We start from the raw sequence: 20,687 nt of genomic DNA, 5'->3' as shown, positions 1-20,687 counted from the left end.
TGAGTAACAGTGCATGTCAACCACCCAGCAAATGATTCATCCTTAACCTGTTAAACTGTGACCCTGCAACCAAGTTGTGAGCTACAACGGTTTCTTCATCCCAATCTCCATCTCCCTTTCCACTGCAATAACAACCTCACTTATCTAACCCGCCAGCTGTCTCCACTCGCGTCCCACAAAGACTGAACTGAAGCTAAATACCCCACACTGGATCCACCCGCCCCCACTCTGTGTGGAACAATGTTTATTTGTGAAAGGCACATAATCCTAATCACAGTTTGTGCGCCATTTCTTACATTCTGATAAACCCACGTGGAGGCAGAGCACTGGCTCGCGACGCCCATGCAGGAACATTGCTCACAGCCGCGTGGATCGTGGCGTTGGAGATTGTAGAAGCCCGCTTTGCAGCGGTCACAGTTCTCCCCCTTCACATTCTCCTGGAAGGGAAAAAAAGAATCATAGCAGAGCGATAATTCGTAGAAACCTAACCTAACACTTTTGGTAGATTGTTGACACAGGCACTTGTTAACGGATACCACCTTCAATTTCGACAATAATACAATTGCAGAAAGCGACACAGTGAAAAACCTCGTAATTATTTTTTGACCCGACTCAAAGAATGTTACTAAAACAACCTTCTTTCGATCTCAGTAACATGGCTAAAATCCCTCCTATTTGGTCCACCAAGGATGCTGAGATCGTTTTTTACAGCTCAGGTTTTTTGATTTTTTTCTTGGTTAAAATCAGGGGATGTTCGTAAAGCTCTTTGAGGCACTTGTGATCAGGGATGTGACAAACAAAAAGAGGAAAATTGAGACAAAAAGGAGGAAAGAAAGTGCTGCCACACAAACCCCTAAAGAACATTTTAAAAATCAAGTCTACATTTCCTTCAACTGGGTGCATTTCTACACTATATTCTACCTTCAGACTTATACTCATCTACCAACCTCTTTTGGCTGCCATTTTGACAATTAATGTACCACAGATTTAGTTTTTAAAGTAAATTTTTACTGACATTTGTATGATTGAAAATGTCATGTAAAATTCTATAACATGCATGCAAAGAACTCATAAAACGTTTCCCTAGTGGCAACTCTATCCTGTATATGCCGTAAATTCCGGACTATAAGCAGTTACTCTTTTCCAATGCTTTGGACCGTGGATTTGTTTCTTTGCTGACAGTCATAATTCAAATTTATTTATTTAAAAAAAAAAGCAAAAACACTGAAAAGGTGTGTTATTGTTTTTTTCGTCGCTCATCTGAGTAGGCTTCATTAGTTTGTGCTCATATATCTAGTCTCGTGGCTGGTGCCAAAACCCAGACAATTCAACGACTGTCATTGGCTTTGACAGTAGGATTGCTTGTTTGCATCAAAACTGTTGTTTTTCTGTTTTCCATCCTTGCCCTGCAGGCACACCCTCCTGGTTTTGGAGTATAAATATTTGGGGTTTTGGCACCAGCCGCTAGACTCGATCTGACCAATCTAAGTCTATGAGTACGAACTGATGAACCTACTCGGATGAGAGGTGAAATGTCTTCTAAGATAAACCAGATAGTCCAGTTGCGATCGATTGAATGCCCTGAGATGACAATGACCAGGATGCATGAGAACATTCATAGACATATATGTATTAATTATGTTATATTTGTTATTTGGACAAAAAAAAATAAGGACATTTTAGCACAATATATGCATCAATTGAAAAAAGTATAAAAATCAATTCACATAAATAAAGTGTGAGTTGTTTGTACTGAGAAAAAGGGCAGGAGGCTCAAAATAAAATGTTGATTAGGGCCCCAACTTAGCCAAGGGCCACCTTTCAAGGAAACATAGCATCTTAGCTGTAATAAGCCATTTACAGCTAATAGCTTGTTGTTTCTTGGCCTGCAAAATATTAAAAAATTTAAGTTCAACATTGCCGACTTTAGAACACCAGAAGCGTATAAAAGGTGTCCCGATTCAGATAATTCATGTATACGATTGGCCGATACCGACATCGATCACATAAATGTAAAAATTGAAATTTATTTTTGGTAAGCGCTAGTACACAATATTTTAATAATTCCTCATTCTCTTTTATTAGATACAGTACAATTGTTTGATCAAAAGAAAGTAATAAGTACACACTAAATAAACTACAGAAAAAATGAATACCAACAGTACTAGTCCTATCTCTAAGGAATTATTCCCTGAGTTTTTTTAGACATTAACAAAAAGCAACATTATTTTGAGAATAACCACTTTAGTATCGATTATATATGGATACCTTTGGTATTGACACCACCAGTTTATGGATCGATCCGTCCTCCTCTTACGTTTCATGTACATACTTTTTCACGAAAATCGACCGATACTGATTAGTGGCCGATCGGTGTCAGCCTAACAAATGTGCAAATAATAATAATGTACTTTGTCACTCATAATTAACTGAGATATAGCCTAAACGTAAACACTTAGCATATCTCGGCCTTTATTTGTTTGGTTTACCACACAAAAGATGAAGGTGATTTGTATTGTTTTTGTTTTTATATACTTTCATAGTGTCAATGTGTACACTTCAAGGCAATGTTCTTTAAATATTTATTCTGGAAAAAAGGCTTACCTATCCTAAACAAATCTGTGGTATCAAAAACAACAAAGAGGAAGTTATACAATAGCAAGAAAAACTCTGTCACATCATAATTAATCATCACGTTCATTTAAGGAGGATTACGAAATTTTTTTTTGACACTGAATTTATGGAACTGAATTTATTTGACATCAAAATACGCAGACAATTTAAATAAAACATTGATAGGAAAATTAGAGTGTTTAAAAATTCAGTTTGTTAAAATTCAAAATAAATAATTCAGTATAAAAAAAATGTAGGTGTATAAAAATTCAGTGTAGAAATGTTCACACTTCAAGCTTTACATATCATTGGCTGGTTATGAGAAAGGATGGATTGCTTCAGTCCTGATTTACCAGGGGCCGTATTTATCAAGCGTCTTAGAGTGCCATTTTACACTTAAGTCCTGAGAATTTGCGAAATTTAGTCCTACTCTCAAACTTAAGAATAAAAGCTATTTATCAACTTTCTTAAGTCTAAGAATCACTCCTACTCTCCACGATATTTAAGAGACCTTCAGAGGTGTCCTAAGTGGTTAGGAGTTGCCAGCAGGGGATGGCACTGAGGCGAGAGAGACGTGTGCGAACGTTCAGGGAGCGGAAGGATGTCCTGGCTTTGTTTGATGACGAGCAGCTGATCAAACGGTATCGTTTAGACAGAGCGGGTATTATTTTTGTCACAGATTTAATAATTTTCGATTCCATGTTGATTTCTGCATGTGGCTGCAGTGGGCTAGTATAGATAGAGCCACCCACACCAGTTTCAAATTAGTTGCCTAATTAATGAATTGGAAAGAAAATGTAATGAGAGTAGCGTATGTGCGTGTGTGGCCCTTTAAAGGCCTACTGAAACCCACTACTACCGACCACGCAGTCTGAGTTTATATATCAATGATGAAATCTTAACATTGCAACACATGCCAATACGGCCGGGTTAACTTATAAAGTGCAATTTTAAAATTCCCGCCACACTTCCGGTTGAAAAACTCCTTTGGATATGATTTATGCGCGTGACGTCACAAAAGCAACGGAAGTGGTTGGACCCCATCGGACCCGATAGAAAAGCCTCTTGTTTTCTTCGACAAAATTCCACAGTATTCTGGACATCTGTGTTGGTGAATCTTTTGCAATTTGTTTAATGTACAATGGAGGCTGCAAAGAAGAGCGTTGTAGGTGGGATCGATCGGTGTCTTAGCGGCTAAGTACAATACTTACAGCAACACAACAAGGACTACTTACTACGCCTAGCCGATGCTTGCCGCCAAACCCACGGATGAAGTCCTTCGTCGCGCCATTGATCGCTGGAATGCAGGTGAGCACGGCTGTTGATGGGAAGATGAGGGCTGGCTGGCGTAGATGGAGCGCTAATGTTTTATCATAGTTCTGTGAGGTCCGGTTGCTAAGTTGCTAAATTAGCCTTAGCGTCGTTAGCAACAGCATTTTTAAGCCTTACCAGGCTGAGAATTTTTAACCGTGTAGTTACATGTACATGGTTTAATAGTATTGTTGGTCTTCTGTCTATCCTTCCAGTCAGGGGTTTATTTATTTTGTTTCTATCTTCATTTGAGAACGATGCTATCACGTTAGCTCAGTAACTAAGTGTGTCACCGATGTATTGTCTTGGAGATAAAAGTCACTTTAAATGTCCATTTCGCGTGCTCGACTCTCATTTTCAAGAGGATATAGTATCCGAGGTGGTTTAAAATACAAATCCGTGATCCACAATAGAAAAAGGACAGTACATAGTTCTGTGAGGTCCGGTTGCTAAGTTGCTAAATTAGCCTTAGCATCGTTAGCAACAGCATAGTTAAGCCTTACCAGGCTGAGAATTTTTAACCGTGTAGTTACATGTACATGGTTTAATAATATTTTTGATCTTCTGTCTATCCATCCAGTCAGGGTTTTTTAAAATTTAGTTTCTATCTGATTTGAGACTGCTATGCTATCACGTTGGCTACGTAGCTATGTTAGCTTCTATTTTTTTTAGCTTCAAAAAGCTGAATATCATTAATCGTGTATTTACATGTTCATGGTTTAATAGTAATTTTGATCTTCTGTCTATCCATCCAGTCAGGGTTTTTATTTATTTAGTTTCTATCTGCATTTGAGACTGATGCTATCACGTTGGCTACGTTGCTAGGTTAGCTTCTATGTTTTTAGCTTCGCAAAGCTGAATATTATTAATCGTGTATTTACATGTTCAGTCACTGTGAATGTCCATTTCGCGTTCTCGACTCTCATTTTCAAGAGGATATAGTATCTGAGGTGGTTTAAAATACAAATCTGTGATCTACAATAGAAAAAGGAGAGAGTGTGGAATCCAATGAGCCAGCTTGTACCTAAGCTACGGTCAGAGCGAAAAAAGATAAGTCCATCACTGCCTCTCAAGTCCTTCACTGTAACGTTCCTCATCTACGAATCTTTCATCCTCGCTCAAATTAATGGGGTAATCGTCACTTTCTCGGTCCGAATCTCTCTCGCTCCATTGTAAACAACGGGGAATTGTGAGGAATACTAGCTCCTGTGACGTCACGCTACTTCCGGTACAGGCAAGGCTTTTTTTATCAGCGAGCAAAAGTTGCGAACTTTATCGTCGATTTTCTCTACTAAATCCTTTCAGCAAAAATATGGCAATATCGCGAAATGATCAAGTATGACACATAGAATAGATCTGCTATTCCCGTTTAAATAAAAAAATTTCATTTCAGTAGGCCTTTAATAGGTAACAGCATGTGAGGTGAGTGACGTCAGTGAGTGTGTGGGCGAGAGAAGAGAGGGAGCGGTAGAGTGAGTGCGGGCGGGGACTAGTTTGTTTTGTGTTGGATTGGCTGTGTGCAAGCAATCAATAAAGCAAGATGTGCAACTAATCGCCGGACTCATCATTCACCCTAAAGTCGTCCGCTGTGGAGACCCACTGCCGGAAAGTGAAGGGTGTTGCCCCGAGCATACATCGGCCCTGGAGAAGTGTCTCCCCTGCGCTCTTCGACTACGGTCCGGGAGCAGGAAGCAGGAAAGGTGCAACAAAAAGGAAACATTTATTTTTGATTCATTGCCAATATTGTTTGTTTGTTTTGTATTATTTTGTAGTTTATTGTCAAAATATACACTCCCATTGTCCACTTAAATATTTCTAAGATATTTCTTTATTCTTAGACAAGGGATTCCCTTCCGTGATTGGTCATTTCTATGGACACAGAAATGACGTCATGTAAAATTCCGTTTACGGCACATAGTAATGTCGTAATTTAGCTCTGAGTGTGACAATTAAGATTCAGTCTTACACTTCGCTGAAAGTGTGAGTAAGACGCTTGATAACTAACTTTTAAGTGCAGCTTTCAGGGAAGAATTTCTTTACTCATAAGTCAACTCTTAGCAGACTTCTTAGGAGTAATTCTAAGAAGCTTGATAAATACGGCCCCAGAAGTGAGTCTTGAGATTTGAAGCAACACATTTTTCTGCACTGAATTTTTTATACACTGAATGTTTTAAACCCTGCATTTTGAAACACACATTTTGCTCACAAATTTTTATTAAATGAAATGGTCAGCATGATTTGATGTAGAAAATAAAGCCACAAATTAACATCCATAGTCATTGACTGCTAAAAAGTTGGTCAATCGATTAATCGCATCTTGAACAAATTAAGACTAAATGGCGCGCACTGGATAGCTACAACCAGTAGAAATAGCAGTATGGCAGTATTATACCATTGAAAAAGGAGTTTAGAACATTCATCGCGTTGAATTCTACAGTAAATAAAGTAGAATTCCATCTCTCGTAACAACACGAGGAGAAACACTAAAAACATTCCTGTTTCAGGTCTTAACTGTTATTTGTGTCAGTGTTATTGGGTTTCATAGAACAATGACAGGCTATAATGGACACGGTTTTGTTCTTGACAGTTATTACTGTACTGTACGTGCGTATCTGACCTTGCACACGCAGGGGGAGGTACACGGGTCAGCGTTGCTGCTTCCCTCCAGGCTGCACTTACAGCGCTGACAGTCTGGGTAGCCCATATAACCAACAGCACACCTGAAAAGACAAATGGATTTAATAACAAAAAAGACGGCGGTGATGAGTATTAAAAAAGGGGCCATTCCATAGAAAGTGGGTCGGGAGGGGTCAAGTCTCCTGACAGTCGCGTGCACTCAAAGTATTAACTGTCAGTGGACTTGTAGTTGAGAACAAAGTGCTGACTCTGCTCAGCAGGTAAAAAGTGCATGCATGTGCAGAGAAAACGTTACACATAATTAACAACTATATTTCCCCAATAAAATATAGTTGACAGGGGCTTAATTGCTAGGTAGGAAGTTTAAAAAAAAAAGATTTGAGGTAACGAGAATAATAAGAGGAAAATGCTATAATAAGCAGCTACACAAACAAGCCATTATGATAATAGTGTGAGCAAAGCTCATTTAAACGGATTATCTTTTGAAGACACTAAGCTACGTTCACGCTGCAGGGTCAAATATCCAATCCGGATTTTTTGGTCAAATCCGATCTTTTTAGTGGCCATTCACATTACAAGAAAAAATGTGATTTCTAATGTGAATGCAAGTCGCACGCACTGCAGTATTTACAGAAGTAAAAAAGAGTGTCTCGGTACTGGCACCATTTTGGCAATTACAGACAACATTTTCTGAACCAAATTATAGTGTGAGAAGATAAAAAAAAAAAAAAGTATTTTGGTTCTTGCAGTTTTACGGGATAATTTGCTTCGATGTCTGCTTGAAGAATGCGTCTGCGGGTGAGCAGTCGGAGACAGGAGTGGTGGAACATATTATTTTTACCCGTTTCTGCTACGTCATCACCTATTTATTCTGTAACGTCTATTCTGGCAAATAACTATGGCGCTTATCGCTTTTTGATGACGTTCTGGTCAGATGAATGCGACCGGAGCGCGGGAGCGTTCACATTGAGGACGCATCGCATATACATCCGATTTATTTCAATATACGAAAGAGGCCTGGGTCAGATATGAAAATCTCGGGATTGCACTGTTATCACTGACATGAAAAAATACGATACATGTCGCATACGGGCAAAATACATCAGAATTGACCTGCAGTGTGAACAAGGCCTGAAACTGAAGGAGGAAATGAAAAGTTATTGTTTACCACAGGTGTGAATCTTTGAGAACCGAACAATCTGATTCAGATTCCTGCGGTGACGATTCAATTCAGAATTGATTCTCGATTCAAACAGATTTTTGCATTGTATAATGTATAATACTTATTTGTTTTATTTATATATATATTCCTATTTGTATTATTTAATTTAATTAATTATTTTTATTTTTGTCAATTATTTGTTTTGTATAATAATTATAATAACATGTTTTCAAAACAGGTCACAATTTAGAAAAGCTACTGTTTGCATGGAGATGGCTTAAAAATGTATTTACATTTTTTTATTTGGTAACACTTTAGTATGGGGAACATATTCACCATTAATTAGTTGCTTATTAACATGCAAATTAGTAACATATTGGCTCTTAATTAGTCATTATTAGGTACTTAATAATTCCTTAGTATACAACCAGTGAGCCATTAACTAAGAGTCTTCCCTCAATAAGGTTAGGGTTAGGGGTATGATTAGGGTTAGGGTTGGGGGTACTTAGAATATGTTCCCCTAGTGTCCAAATAACTAATAATAATTAAGTCTTTGTTACTTAGAATATATTACCCATACTAAAGTGTTGCCATTTATGTTTATGAATAAAAAATGAAAATAAAAAAACTAAACCTTTTTTGTATTGATTTTTGAACATTTTTAATCAATTTAAAAGCGGGATGAATAAAAATCGCCATTTGGGTGTGAATGGATTTTTTTGTGCACCCCAATTGTTTACGGACTCATTTAAGTTTCTTTTAAGTACAGTATATTTGTAAATCATTACAAGTGTTGATAAAAACTTTGGAGCAATTTTACAAACACTAATTGGAGCAGACAACCGCTGAAAGGTTCAGCTCACCTGTCACATCGTGTGTCTGTCGTAAGTGTGTGTTACCTGTCACATCGCGGACCCCCAAACCCTTCCCTGCACCGGCATGACCCTGGTGGCTGGGCTGTCAGTCAAACACACACACAAAGACACACACACGCAGGACACACAAAATGTAAGAAGGTTGCTCATCTTCCACATGTAAAAAAAAAAAACCAGAACGGCTGAAAAATCCTATTTTAGGCCAAACTACACCATCTGCAATATTAATTTTATTGTATCTGTTAGTTCAACATGCACTATTTACTAAGGTAGATGTCTAAAAAACAACCTGGAAATCACTGAGGAAGATTTTGTGTAATGATTTTAACAACTGAAAAATAAAAACATATCTTTCTTGGTATAGTTATTCATGCAAAGGGAGAACAATTACCTAGGAATTTAGGACAGTTGTTGTTTACATGACTGAAATGACCTGAGGATAGGCAGATTGGCAACACTAAATTGGCCCTAGTGTGTCAATGTGAGTGTGAATGTTGTCTGTCTTTCTGTGTTGGCCCTGCGATAGGCCCTCAAAAGGGACAAGCGGTAGAAAATGGATGGATGGATGTAGGCGGGGCGATATATCGATATACTCAAAATATCACGGATTTGTCTCTGTGTGATATAGAAAATGACTATATCGTGATATTCGAGTATACATTCTCACGCAATTGCTTTTAGCTGCGGGCATTACACTACATGCGTTTCTCACTCTTTCTTGTCTCTCCTTCTCACAGAGACGTAAACCAAGCGCACCTTCTTACACACGTCACGTGTGCAACGTCACACACTCTCGCGGAGCAGAGAGGTAACGACATGGTAATGTTAGCTGTGATGCTAACGGTGAGGTGCGCCGAAGCAACTATTTCCAGATCAATACCGTATGAAAACAGAAGGAGAAACGTCCGCAGGAACCTATTATGCAGCTCATTTTTATTTGACAGTTATTGAAATATCTTGTGTGACATCATGCACAAAAGTGCACTTTATTTGTTTTTAACTATTATAGTGGCGTTCTGTATAAAAAGTACACTTTAATTTAGTGTTGTTTTGATAAGTCATCTTAGTGACATCATTCACAAAAGTGCACTTATAGCTTGTTTTAAAATGTCTCTGACAATCTTGCACTTTCTGTTTTGAAATGACATGAATGTTTGTGCCACTGCTTAATAACTGTTTAATAAATACACTTTTGGTAAATTGACTTAATTGTGATTTCCCTCGCTGCATGAAAGTTACAAAATGAGCATATATTAATGCAGTATGAACAAGAATGTTTTAATGTAGACACATAGAATCATCATACTGCTGTGATTATATGCATCAAGTGTTCATTCAAGGCTAAGGCAAAATATCGAGATATATATCGTGTATCGTGACATGGTCTAAAAATATCGAGATGTCGGCCATATCGCCCAGCCCTAGATGGATGGATGGACGGACATTTATGCAAAATGGCTGCAGAAAGTATAAATAGCATGCATGTCCACTTTGAAGCTTTTGACTTTACAATGTGTAAATGTTTGTATTCTCCATTTTAACCCTATGTGCCTGGTTTGTGTGTACTAAAAGAAGCGCAAACTTGATAGCACACGCAAACTAAACGTGCCTGTTAAGTGAGCAGAATAATGCATGCAATTTTGCGTCTGTCTTCATAAAGTATGCAAAATATATGCTGATCATCAAAACACCCATAATACTGGGAGTAGAAAATTCAAACATTATTTAAAGCTAAAGTAAAAAAAGTTTAAGTACCACTGATAGTCACACACACACTAGGTGTGGTGAAATTACCCTCTGCATTTGACCACATCCCCTTGTTCCACCCCCTGGAGGGCAGCGGTGGCCGCGCTCGGGAATCATTTTGGTGATTTAACCCCCAATTCCAATCCTTGATGCTGAGTGCCAAGCAGGGAGGTAATTTAGCACACACAATTGGATTTATCAATACTCATCATTTTGCAAGCAATATTTTGCGTTTTATTTAGCATGTGTGAGAAGGACGTGCAAACGGACAATTCTGTGTGTGTTAACATTTTGGGTCCAAAAAGGGTGCAAGACAGCCCCATACACGGGTCTTTTGACTGAAAGGCAAGGCAAGGCAAGGCAACTTTATTTGTATAGCACTTTTCATACACAAGGCAGACTCAAAGTGCTTCACAGACAACGAAGTGAAATGAAAGAAAATAAAAGCAAAATTAAAATGCAGACAATAAAAACAAAAACAGTGCGGACGTTAAAAGTTAAAAGATTAAAATATTTAGCTGAAAGCTAAGGTGAACATAAAAGTCTTCAGTCTAGTTTTAAAAGTAGTCAGAGTTGGGGAAAGTCTGACCTCTTCAGGAAGTTTATTCCAGCTATTTGTTGCATAGTGACTGAATGATGCTCTCCCTTGATTTGAGTTTACTCTTGGAACCGCTAACAGATTGGTCTCAGAAGATCTTAGTGATCTAGAGGGCTTATATAGTGGGAGCATATCAGTGATATACTTGGGCCCTAGACCGTGTAGTGATTTATATGTGAGCAGGAGAATTTTGAAATCAATTCTCTGATGTACAGGGAGCCAATGTAAGGATTTAAGAATTGGTGTAATGTGCTCACATTTTTTGGTCTTTGTTAGAACTCTAGCAGCAGCGTTCTGAACAAGCTGTAGCTGCCTGACAGTTTTTTTGGGAAGACCTGCAAGGAGACCATTACAATAGTCTAGCCTACTGGTAATAAAGGCATGTACAAGTTTTTCAAAGTCTTGAGCTGACATGAGCCCTCTAAGTCTTTTTACATTTTTGAGGTGATAGTAGGCCGATTTTGTTACTGATTTGATGTGACTGTCGAAATGTAAATCAGAATCTAAAATAACCCCAATATTTCTGGCTTTATTTGAGGTTTTCAGGGACAGTGATTGAAGGTGTTGGACGACTTTAAACCTTTCTTTTTTAGCACCAAAAACAATGATCTCAGTTTTATCTTCATTTAGTTGTAGGAAATTTTGGCACATTCAGTGTTTGACTTGCTCAATCCACTGGCACAGAAGATCTATGGGGCGATAGTCATTTGGTGATAGCGCTACATAGATTTGGGTGTCATCGGCATAGCAATGATGGTCAATGTTATTATTTTGCATGATTTGTCCTAGTGGGAGCATATAGATGTTAAATAAAGTCGGCCCCAAGATTGAACCTTGGGGGACTCCACACGTTACTACGTTGGTTGGTTCTGATACAAAGTCACCAATGGAAACAAAATAGTTCCTATCTTGTAGATATGACTTGAACCAGCTTAAAACTGTGCCTGAGATCCCCACCCAGTTTTCCAACCTGTCCAAAAGTATTGAGTGGTCGACAGTGTCAAATGCAGCACTGAGGTCCAAAAGCATTAATACTGAAGTTTTGCCAGAGTCTGTGTTTAGACGGATGTCATTTATAACTTTAAGAAGGGCCGTCTCTGTGCTATGAAGAGGTCGAAATCCTGACTGGAAGTTGTTGTGGCAGCCAGTAGAAGCCAAGAAGTGATTTAGTTGTTGGAGGACAACTTTCTCAATTATTTTACTTATGAATGGTAGATTTGAAATTGGTCTGTAGTTGTTGATAATAGAGGCATCTAGGCTCTGCTTTTTTAGAAGAGGTTTAATGACTGCAGTTTTGAAAGCCTTCGGGAAATTGCCCGATTGAATAGAAATATTAACTATTTGCAAGACGTCTGTTGATAGGCAGTCAAAAACATTCTTAAAGAAGTTGGTAGTTAAAACATCAAGGCAGCAGGTGGATGACTTTAGAGCTGTCACCGTTTCCACTAGAGTTTTAGAGTCTATGGCATTAAAGCTTGCCATCATTGCTGTGTTACCTTTGCCTAAATGGGTTGGTGATCCAACTTTTTTACTTGAGATATTGATGGTGCGTCTGATGCCTTCAATTTTATCAGTATAAAAGAATGCAAACTCATTGCATTTCTGCGTGGAATGGAGTTCGGCTCAAAGGCTCTGAAATCCAAATGGATTGGATGGGTGAATATGACTAAACATATTATTCATCAGATGAAAGAAGAGGATAGTAAGAGATAAAAGTTTGCCTACTGGGCGTCGCCTGGCTTGAGTCCTCAACACACGTTTGCCCAAGAGAACCATGGGAGTCACATGAGCAGGGCACGCAGGGGTTTTCGTCTTCAGCGTTCACCTTTACAGGACACAAAAGACCAACCTTTACCATTCAGCCTCTTACAGAACCAGACGCCACTAGAGACCACCTACTCCTTCAGGTCGGTAATAGCCGGCAACACAGCTCTGACAGTTGATACCGCCTGTGTTGTCACGGCAGGAAATACACACTCCGCCTCCTCGGTACTGGCTGTGGACGTCCAGGCTGAGGGATAGGTCTGCTACCGTCTGATTAAAGTGGCATTCTTCAGCCTTCCCATGGCAGTTGCACTCTGGGAAGGTTGGACATACAAGAGTGGGTTACACAACACAGAGATCTCCATTTTATTTGGCATTTATGTTTGGAATGTTCAGGACATGTGGTAGAAAATGAAACAAATCATGTTTGCTATTGGAAACATCCGGTATAAAATTGCGTTTTAAACTAAAATGGTCCCAAATCGTACCTTGTAGGGATGTCAATCTTTCAAGACCACACCATTCAATTGGATTGTGATTCTTGATTCAAACCAATTCTCGCAACAATTTTTTGGGTATACAATTAAAAAGAGCCTTTTCAAAACAGATGACAGGTTATAACGCTCTTCTTGGCTGCTGACGTATGATGTAAGCGTGGAGAGGGCCTAAAAAGCCTCTTTTTGAAATCGATCTTGATCCAAAACGGGATTAAATAAGAAAAAAGATTCAGATGTGAATACATTTTTTCCATCACATCTAATACCTTCTTATTGTGCAATACTATGATATTTAAATACGACAGAGTAGTGAAGGGGTGTCAAACGTACGTCCCGCAGACCGGTTTAATCCGGCCCGGAAAATGAGTTTGCCAAGTAAGCAGTTGTTTTAATGAAAGAAAGAAACTGCTGTTCTAAATGTGTCCACTAGCTGTCGCAATAGCAATTCCAGTGTAACTCACATCACACTGTTTAAAGATGACGTTTTAAGTGCCCTCTGGATTGGCTGCAGTTACTCCAATCAGCGCAGGTGAAGCAATCAGCTGCTCCTATTGTGACTGGCAGCAGACTACAAGTGTATTGACACACAATACCTTTTTTCATTTTAAATTATTCACTCAAAAGATAAAATAAAATGATAAGATGCAAAGGCTTAAGTCAACATGACCATCATCTTTGTAGATAAAATTCTGTGCGGAGCTCGCAATTTGTTGAATGCAAGATGCACAACCTGAACTCCATTGCAAAAACGTGTGTTTTTATATTTGTTGTTTGTTCCATTTTATTTTATGCTTAAATATACTAAGTACACATTGGTTAAGTTTGTAGTTATGTTACCTTTATTTTGGCTATGGTGCATGATAATTGTTTTGTTTATATTATAATTGTAATATTTGAATCAGGATAAACAAATGTGTTGTGGCAGTTGCGGATGTCACCAATGTGGTGGTTTGAAAAAAACACTCTGTTGCTTTTCCAAACACGTTTTTAATGGTGAACTGCCAACATTAAAATACTAAACAGGAAGTGCTTAAAGTTTAATGGCTTTGTAAAAACACAGACAAAGTCTAATTTTGTTGTGTTCTTCATGGTGTTTTTAAAATGGCACCAATTTTTTTCCTCAGAATTTTCAACTAACTTGAAGTGTTTTGCCAAGAGGATTATTTGTAATGTGTACATTTTCAGAATGTGCTTGTTCTATTTATGGCCAAAGCAAGACAAAGAAAACCATTTTGAAGTTGTCTTTATTTTTAAATTATCATGCCACGATTTTACCAGTCCGGCCCGCATGGGAAGAGTTTTTCTTCCATGTGGCCCCTGAGCTAAAATGAGTTTGATCGCCCCGGTATAGTACCTCTAATCGCTAGCCGGCAACTTGTGCTCCCATTGCCAGCTGGCACCGAGGAACTCTAATCACTAGGTCGCAACTAGAGTGTTAATAGCTGTGTTTCCATTGCAGTTTTTCGCAAAAATAAAAGTGATATTTAAAAAATTTCAACAAAGTACATTTGCAACTAGTAGGTATTTCCATCAAAGGATCTTTTGCGTCATACGCCGTATTTAGGATGCACATACAACAGAAAGACGTGTTCTTTCTTGTCTCACATAGGACTAAATAAAAAGTGCAGTTTTCCCAAGTGAGAGCAGGATTTACTTTCTGTGAGTGTTATGTTTTCTAATACTGCGCAACATTCTAAAAACAAAAACAAAACAGCGAGCCAAAATAATTGTTATTACTACGGTTCTAATTTATAGTAGAGGCTTATTTTAAAGGGAGCTTGAGTTTCACTTTATAGGTAGAACTAAAGGGACTCATCTGACTTTACTTGCTTCTTTGTAATATCATTATGATTGTGTTGATACATCAAACACATGACAACTCTACTTAATAACGGAACAGTGAAAATATCTCATACAGTATGTAGATGTGCAGCATGTAATTTTCTACATTAGAAAAGTAATTTACTGCCCAAAGTGTTGACCGTCCACCCACTCTGGTGAACCTGCATCCATGTGCACTTGGCTGTTTACATAAATGCAAACATCACAGGCCTGTGATTAGCAGGCCTCGGACCCTCCACCCACTGCTTCTGCATACTCAATCAGGCCCGCAGCGCTCGTCACTATTTGGTTACAGAGCTGCCTGATGGAATAATAACAGAGGCCAAGAGCATGGCTGGTTTGATCCCAGGATCGATAGAGAGCCATGTTGTGGGTTTGATCTCAAAAGTTGGCACCGCTGCTGTGCTTTCCACATTATTAGATCTGGCAACCACTTTTTTCTGGAAGCCAGCGTTCCCGTGGGCTGCTTGGAGCCGTGCAGGGGTTGCCCACCCCCAGCTTTAGATCACTTATAACGAAAAGTTCAAAGGTGGTGAGACAAGGAACTTGACCTATGTCATGTTTGCTTTAATATTGTAATGAGGCGGTGGTTAACTTGACTCTTATGAACATCCGTTTTAGTGTTAGCGGTGTTGGGTCAGGGTGTCAGAGTGCTTTGGGCTTATGGGTGAAAAATAAGACGGAAGTTTCCAATCCCACCACTCTATAGATGAGAAAGCCAAGCAAAATATTCATGCATTTATTTAGAATTTAACCACAATTCTGTTACATCCTCTTGAGAACCTGGTTTTGCTAAAAAAAAAAAAAGTCATTTACAACTTTTGGAAAAATAAGATGGACACTGGTTCGTAGGAGGAAACTTAGATTAACCCTTGCACAGCCTTAAAGCCCCACTTAAGAACTTTCAGTTTTGGTTGATTTTGGCGGCGCCAGTGGTCCAAAGTGGTAGTGTTTTGCCAGAAGACCACCACATTTGCCATGAGGACGAGGGCATATAGCGTCAAACTGACATGATGTACCCTGTAATATTGGCACAGATATGACGTCTCAAATGGCTATGCTGGTGTTAAATAGCAGACACTATCAAGAAATGATCTTGGATTGCGCTGAAAACCAAGAATGTATTGGGGGGGATGCAGTTCCGAAGTAAAGAAAGACCGGCGGGAGTATTTTTTTGAAGGAAGTAGTAGTGAAATTATCATGCTGGTGGCTATTTATTGCTACCACACAAATTTCCGACAGCCAACATTAGCACTAGCATTTTAATTTGAACATAAGTCACTTACTAGTTTAGCAGGAACAAAGCCAAGGCAGCAATGGTCTAAAATTCCTTGTCTTTGAGCTCACGCCAGTGAGTGAAAGCCAAAGCAATGTTGATCCTGACTGGCTCCGTTTTTCTTTTTTGTCTCGTCAGACAAAACTTTTCGTTTCTTTGGTTGTTTTGGAGCTTTGGCCATGATAGCAGTAATTGCACCATAGGCGTTCCTATTCTTTTTGTTTTCCGACTTTTTAACGAATAGGGAAAGGGGGAGTGACTTCTGCCGTAAAGCAAGTCAGCACATTTGTAGGTTTTTGTGTGGCAGGGCTCTTGCCACCCTCCTCAATGTCGCTAAGTGCCGGTGAGAGCGATACAGACCTCCTCAGGCCATGACAGAGGTGTCATTCAACTAGTTGTAAGACCATGTATCATCCCAAAAGTTCTGAAAATATTTTATGAAGGTTGAAAAGTTACTTTGTGCTGCTTTAAGATTGACTATACATAGTCTTAAGACCCAAAAGGGACCCGCCCATAAAAGTGTCATAATTCAGCAATAAATGAATATTTTTTTGTTGCAAAATGTGCAACATTTCTAAAAATAAGTTGCAAAGTGGAATATTTGAGGTTGGTAGTTACAGCATTGAATGGGTCGATAATTCATGACAACATGGATTTTGATACGGTAGACAAACATTTTTTTTTACAGTGCCTAATGAGCTAGAAAGAGATAAAGCAGGCAGGACTTGGTTAAGTTTATTGAGCTCACAAGTATTTAATATATACCCAGCAGGCACAAGACTTTGATACAACATTGATTATCCATACATGTCCTTTAAAACCAACTTTGAAACAACGTCGAAAAATAGTTGTATTTGTAAATTGAAACAACGTCGATGTCTAATGTATCCACGTTGTTGGTTGGGAAATTACCAAATTATCAAATCAACGTCACAACTTGACATTGAATAAACGTCGTCAAAAAGCATGTCGTTACAAAGTTGTATTTGTGTTGTAGAATATTGGTTGGAAAATTACCAAATTTCAATGGTCAACTTAACGTCAGAACCCAACATTGATTAAACGTCATCAAAAACCATGTTGTTTCAACGTTAGGTTTAAATTGCTCAACGTCAGGACCTAATTCAATAAGTTCTCAGCGTTGTTTTAATGTCTTGTGCCTGCTGGGTGTCTGCCATGTTATCATTTGTATTACATTTCAGTGGTTTAATGGCAGTTTAACTCATTTACGCTAATCAAACCTCTGAGAGTTATGCTCATGGTTTTTGTCGCCTTCCGGTGGTTAAGGGCCACATTTACACCAAAACAATGTTTTCTTGTTTTTCAATCGGCAAGAATTAGATTAATTTGGTTTTCATGGAAAAAGCGTAGTAATATACCAGGATTACAGTCAGTTAAAAAATCGCAGTTGTAATGGGAGTCAATGGGGCCGAAAGAGGTCTTAAGAGAAAGTGTGTATACTGTGTTTATATCATGTTCTAATAATGCTGCAATCAAAAACACAATGCAATTTAACTTAAAAAAAATTGAGTAAGGAACACGTAACGCCCGTTTTGGGCATTTGATATGTACAAGTGTTCAATTGGTGACTTCTGCGAAATCAGAACACTTTCACAGGTTATGCTTATATTCGGTTATTCTGTCAAAGTAAAAGCTAAATAAAAAAAAAATGACAAACTACAAATAGCAGAATTACACTAAATTACGTAACCTATTTTCGCTAAACTTCCTATAAGTGTGGCGCATGGACCAAGGAGGACAATCAGCACCACAGCGTCCACAAACAGAAAATAAAGGTGTTGCAAACGGTGCAAAATAAGAAAATGGAATACAAAATAAGAGTGCGCAACAGGAAACAATAGTAACAAGCGGGAACTTGACAAAAATATTTCTAAAACAACAACTTAACAGAAATGTACATATTAACTATTGTAAATCAGTGGGATCACTGTAATTTTGTATGGCGCCCCTTGGTAAGGCGATATAAACAATTTACAATATAAATGAAATTAATTTGTACAACTTTGACAATAGAGATTTTAATTTGAATCGCCATAACTTAATAATGCATGTTGATGACACATTCTAGCTGTCTCTCGCAAATTTGACAGCGACAAGCGTCCTTAAGGCAATGCTTGCAAGCTCGCGAGCACGGCTAATGTCCCTACAGTGTGTCCTCCACGTGTCCTCCAATCCCATCGCGGCAAATAAACGTTTCCTACAAGTAGGACGAGGAATAGCTGAATGTGCCACACTACACTAGAGCTAGTGAATGTAAACAGGATAGGAGGGTTAGATCAATACAAATATCGACAGTAACGATAATATCAGTGATTTATATTGTTTTATCATTAGAAAATAGTTTTTTGTATTGTTTACAAATTCAGGAAATAAGTCCCTGCACACAAGAGGGCTTTAATCAGAGCCAATAGTGGTTTTACTCAAGTTAGTTATTTGGCACAATTAACTTTGTTTTGCCAAACATATTGTATGTAATAAAAAGGAATACTCTTTTTTTTTAAATATTTATTTCATATTGTTACCTGTTTTTGTGAATCATTCAATGACCCTGAAATTTTCAAATATCAACATCAGCATTGGTGTGACCAATACTGACCCTGTAACAACTTGGTATCGGATCGATACCCACATTTGTAGTATCACCCAAAACTAATGTAAAGTATCCAATCAACAGGGATATAAGTGTTTATTACATTATAACAGACATGTAGATAGTACATGTTAAAACAGAAAGTAACCAGATATTAACAAGTAGATTAATACAACTGGAAATGATGCAATATGTTACCACATCGGTCAGTAGCTTTGTAACCTGTTTTGAAATGACTTTTATTTATATGCCAAATAATATACCATGATATAAATGATCGTGACGGCTGCAATTTTTAGGCCATATCGCCCATCCCTACTGCCCCCCTTGCATTACGTCCCGACATAAAAGAGATCATCACATCATAACTGGCGTAAAGTTACCTCTATAGTCCACAAGTTGTATTTGGTAGCAATGTGTTACATAAAGGACAACAGTATGACAATCACTCTGGAGGCATGCATGCCAGTTCACTTGTTGTGTGTGTGTGTCGTGTGTGTAGTTGTTGCGTTACGTCTTACTCTCACAAACATGTCGCGTGAGGAAGGTCCCGGCCATCCAGGGTTGCTGGTGGTAACCAGGGCAACAGCGATCGCAGCTCTCTCCGCATGTGTTGTGTTCGCATTCACAGCTAAACTTCTGCACAAACACACAGTAAACACATTTGTCAAACAATACCAATCAGTCTAGCTACTATGCTGAGAGTATTACAACTTATCTTCTGTATCTTAACTAGGGGTGTTCCGTTCAGAAATTGATGTCAGATAGTTTGATATCAGAAAAAAAAAGTATTGCGTATTATACTCAATGGTTAACTGGACATCTTTATGTGCTCGACGCCTCAATCATTGGTATGTTTTCATCTACAAAACCATTCTGGGTATCACTCCATCTTATCTGTCTTGTCTTTTAACAAAGAAACAAGGAAGTCACAATCTTCGTTCAATGAATGTTCTGCAATTTGTCGTCCCCAAAGTAAGAACTGAACTGGGCAAGAAAGCATTTAGGTTTTCAGCAGCGAAGGCTTGGAATAACCTACAATCGAATATTAAACTTCAAACCCTTGTTACGTTGAATGAGTTTAAAGCTTCTGTGAAAGGACTGCAGTCTACCTTGTCTGTATGCACATGTGTTATGTGAGCAAGTTTTAATGTCGTAAATGTGATGTTTTATGTATTTGTTTACTGTTTTTAATGTAACCTTGCTGCTGCCCTCTTGGCCAGGTCTCCCTTGGAAAAGAGATCTTTGATCTCAATGGGATTTTACCTGGTTAAATAAAGGCTAATAATAATAATAATAATAATTGGATGTATCGGCTTGCATCTAAAATCGCTGATACAACCAGTCCTGCAGTGTGTTTACTTGTGCAAAGCTGGACAGCTAGGGTCATTTCTAAATGTCCTCCAATAAACACACAAGTTTGGTCTTTTGTTCTATTTTAGTCAAGTTATTTACAAAATGTAAACATGGTAGGCTCTAGGCTACTAGGAGGTAGCATCTACACAGCAGCTAAGCAGACAATAGCACACAAGCTAGACATACATGTTCTAACTTGAACAATATCGCAGTATAAAACAGCACATTTGTTTATATAAGTGAAGTGAAGGGAAGTATATTTATATAGCGCTTTTCTCTAGTGACTGAAAGCGCTTTACATATTGAACACCATTATCTAAGTTACATTCATACCAGTGTGGGTGGCACTGGGAGCAGGTAGGTAAAGTGTCTTGCCCAAGGACACAACGGTAGCGACAA

General features: G+C 38.4%; 1 protein-coding gene across 2 annotated transcripts in view; it reads right to left on the bottom strand.

The window, feature by feature from the left end:
* The window catches only part of lama2 (laminin, alpha 2), a 558,082-nt gene that overhangs the window by 338,463 nt on the left and 198,932 nt on the right, over positions 1-20,687 (bottom strand). For both annotated transcript variants that reach the window (XM_062033747.1, XM_062033746.1), the window contains 6 exons: positions 19,454-19,571; positions 12,842-13,020; positions 12,668-12,767; positions 8,623-8,680; positions 6,542-6,644; positions 297-437 (listed from right to left, as the gene is read on the bottom strand). In XM_062033747.1, coding sequence (XP_061889731.1) covers positions 297-437; positions 6,542-6,644; positions 8,623-8,680; positions 12,668-12,767; positions 12,842-13,020; positions 19,454-19,571 — 699 coding nt within the window. The remainder of the gene's footprint in view (positions 1-296; positions 438-6,541; positions 6,645-8,622; positions 8,681-12,667; positions 12,768-12,841; positions 13,021-19,453; positions 19,572-20,687) is intronic.

Source organism: Entelurus aequoreus, linkage group LG23 (genome assembly GCF_033978785.1).
Source record: "Entelurus aequoreus isolate RoL-2023_Sb linkage group LG23, RoL_Eaeq_v1.1, whole genome shotgun sequence".
Taxonomy (NCBI): Eukaryota; Metazoa; Chordata; class Actinopteri; order Syngnathiformes; family Syngnathidae; genus Entelurus; species Entelurus aequoreus.
This window is presented reverse-complemented; position numbering and strand designations above follow the sequence as displayed.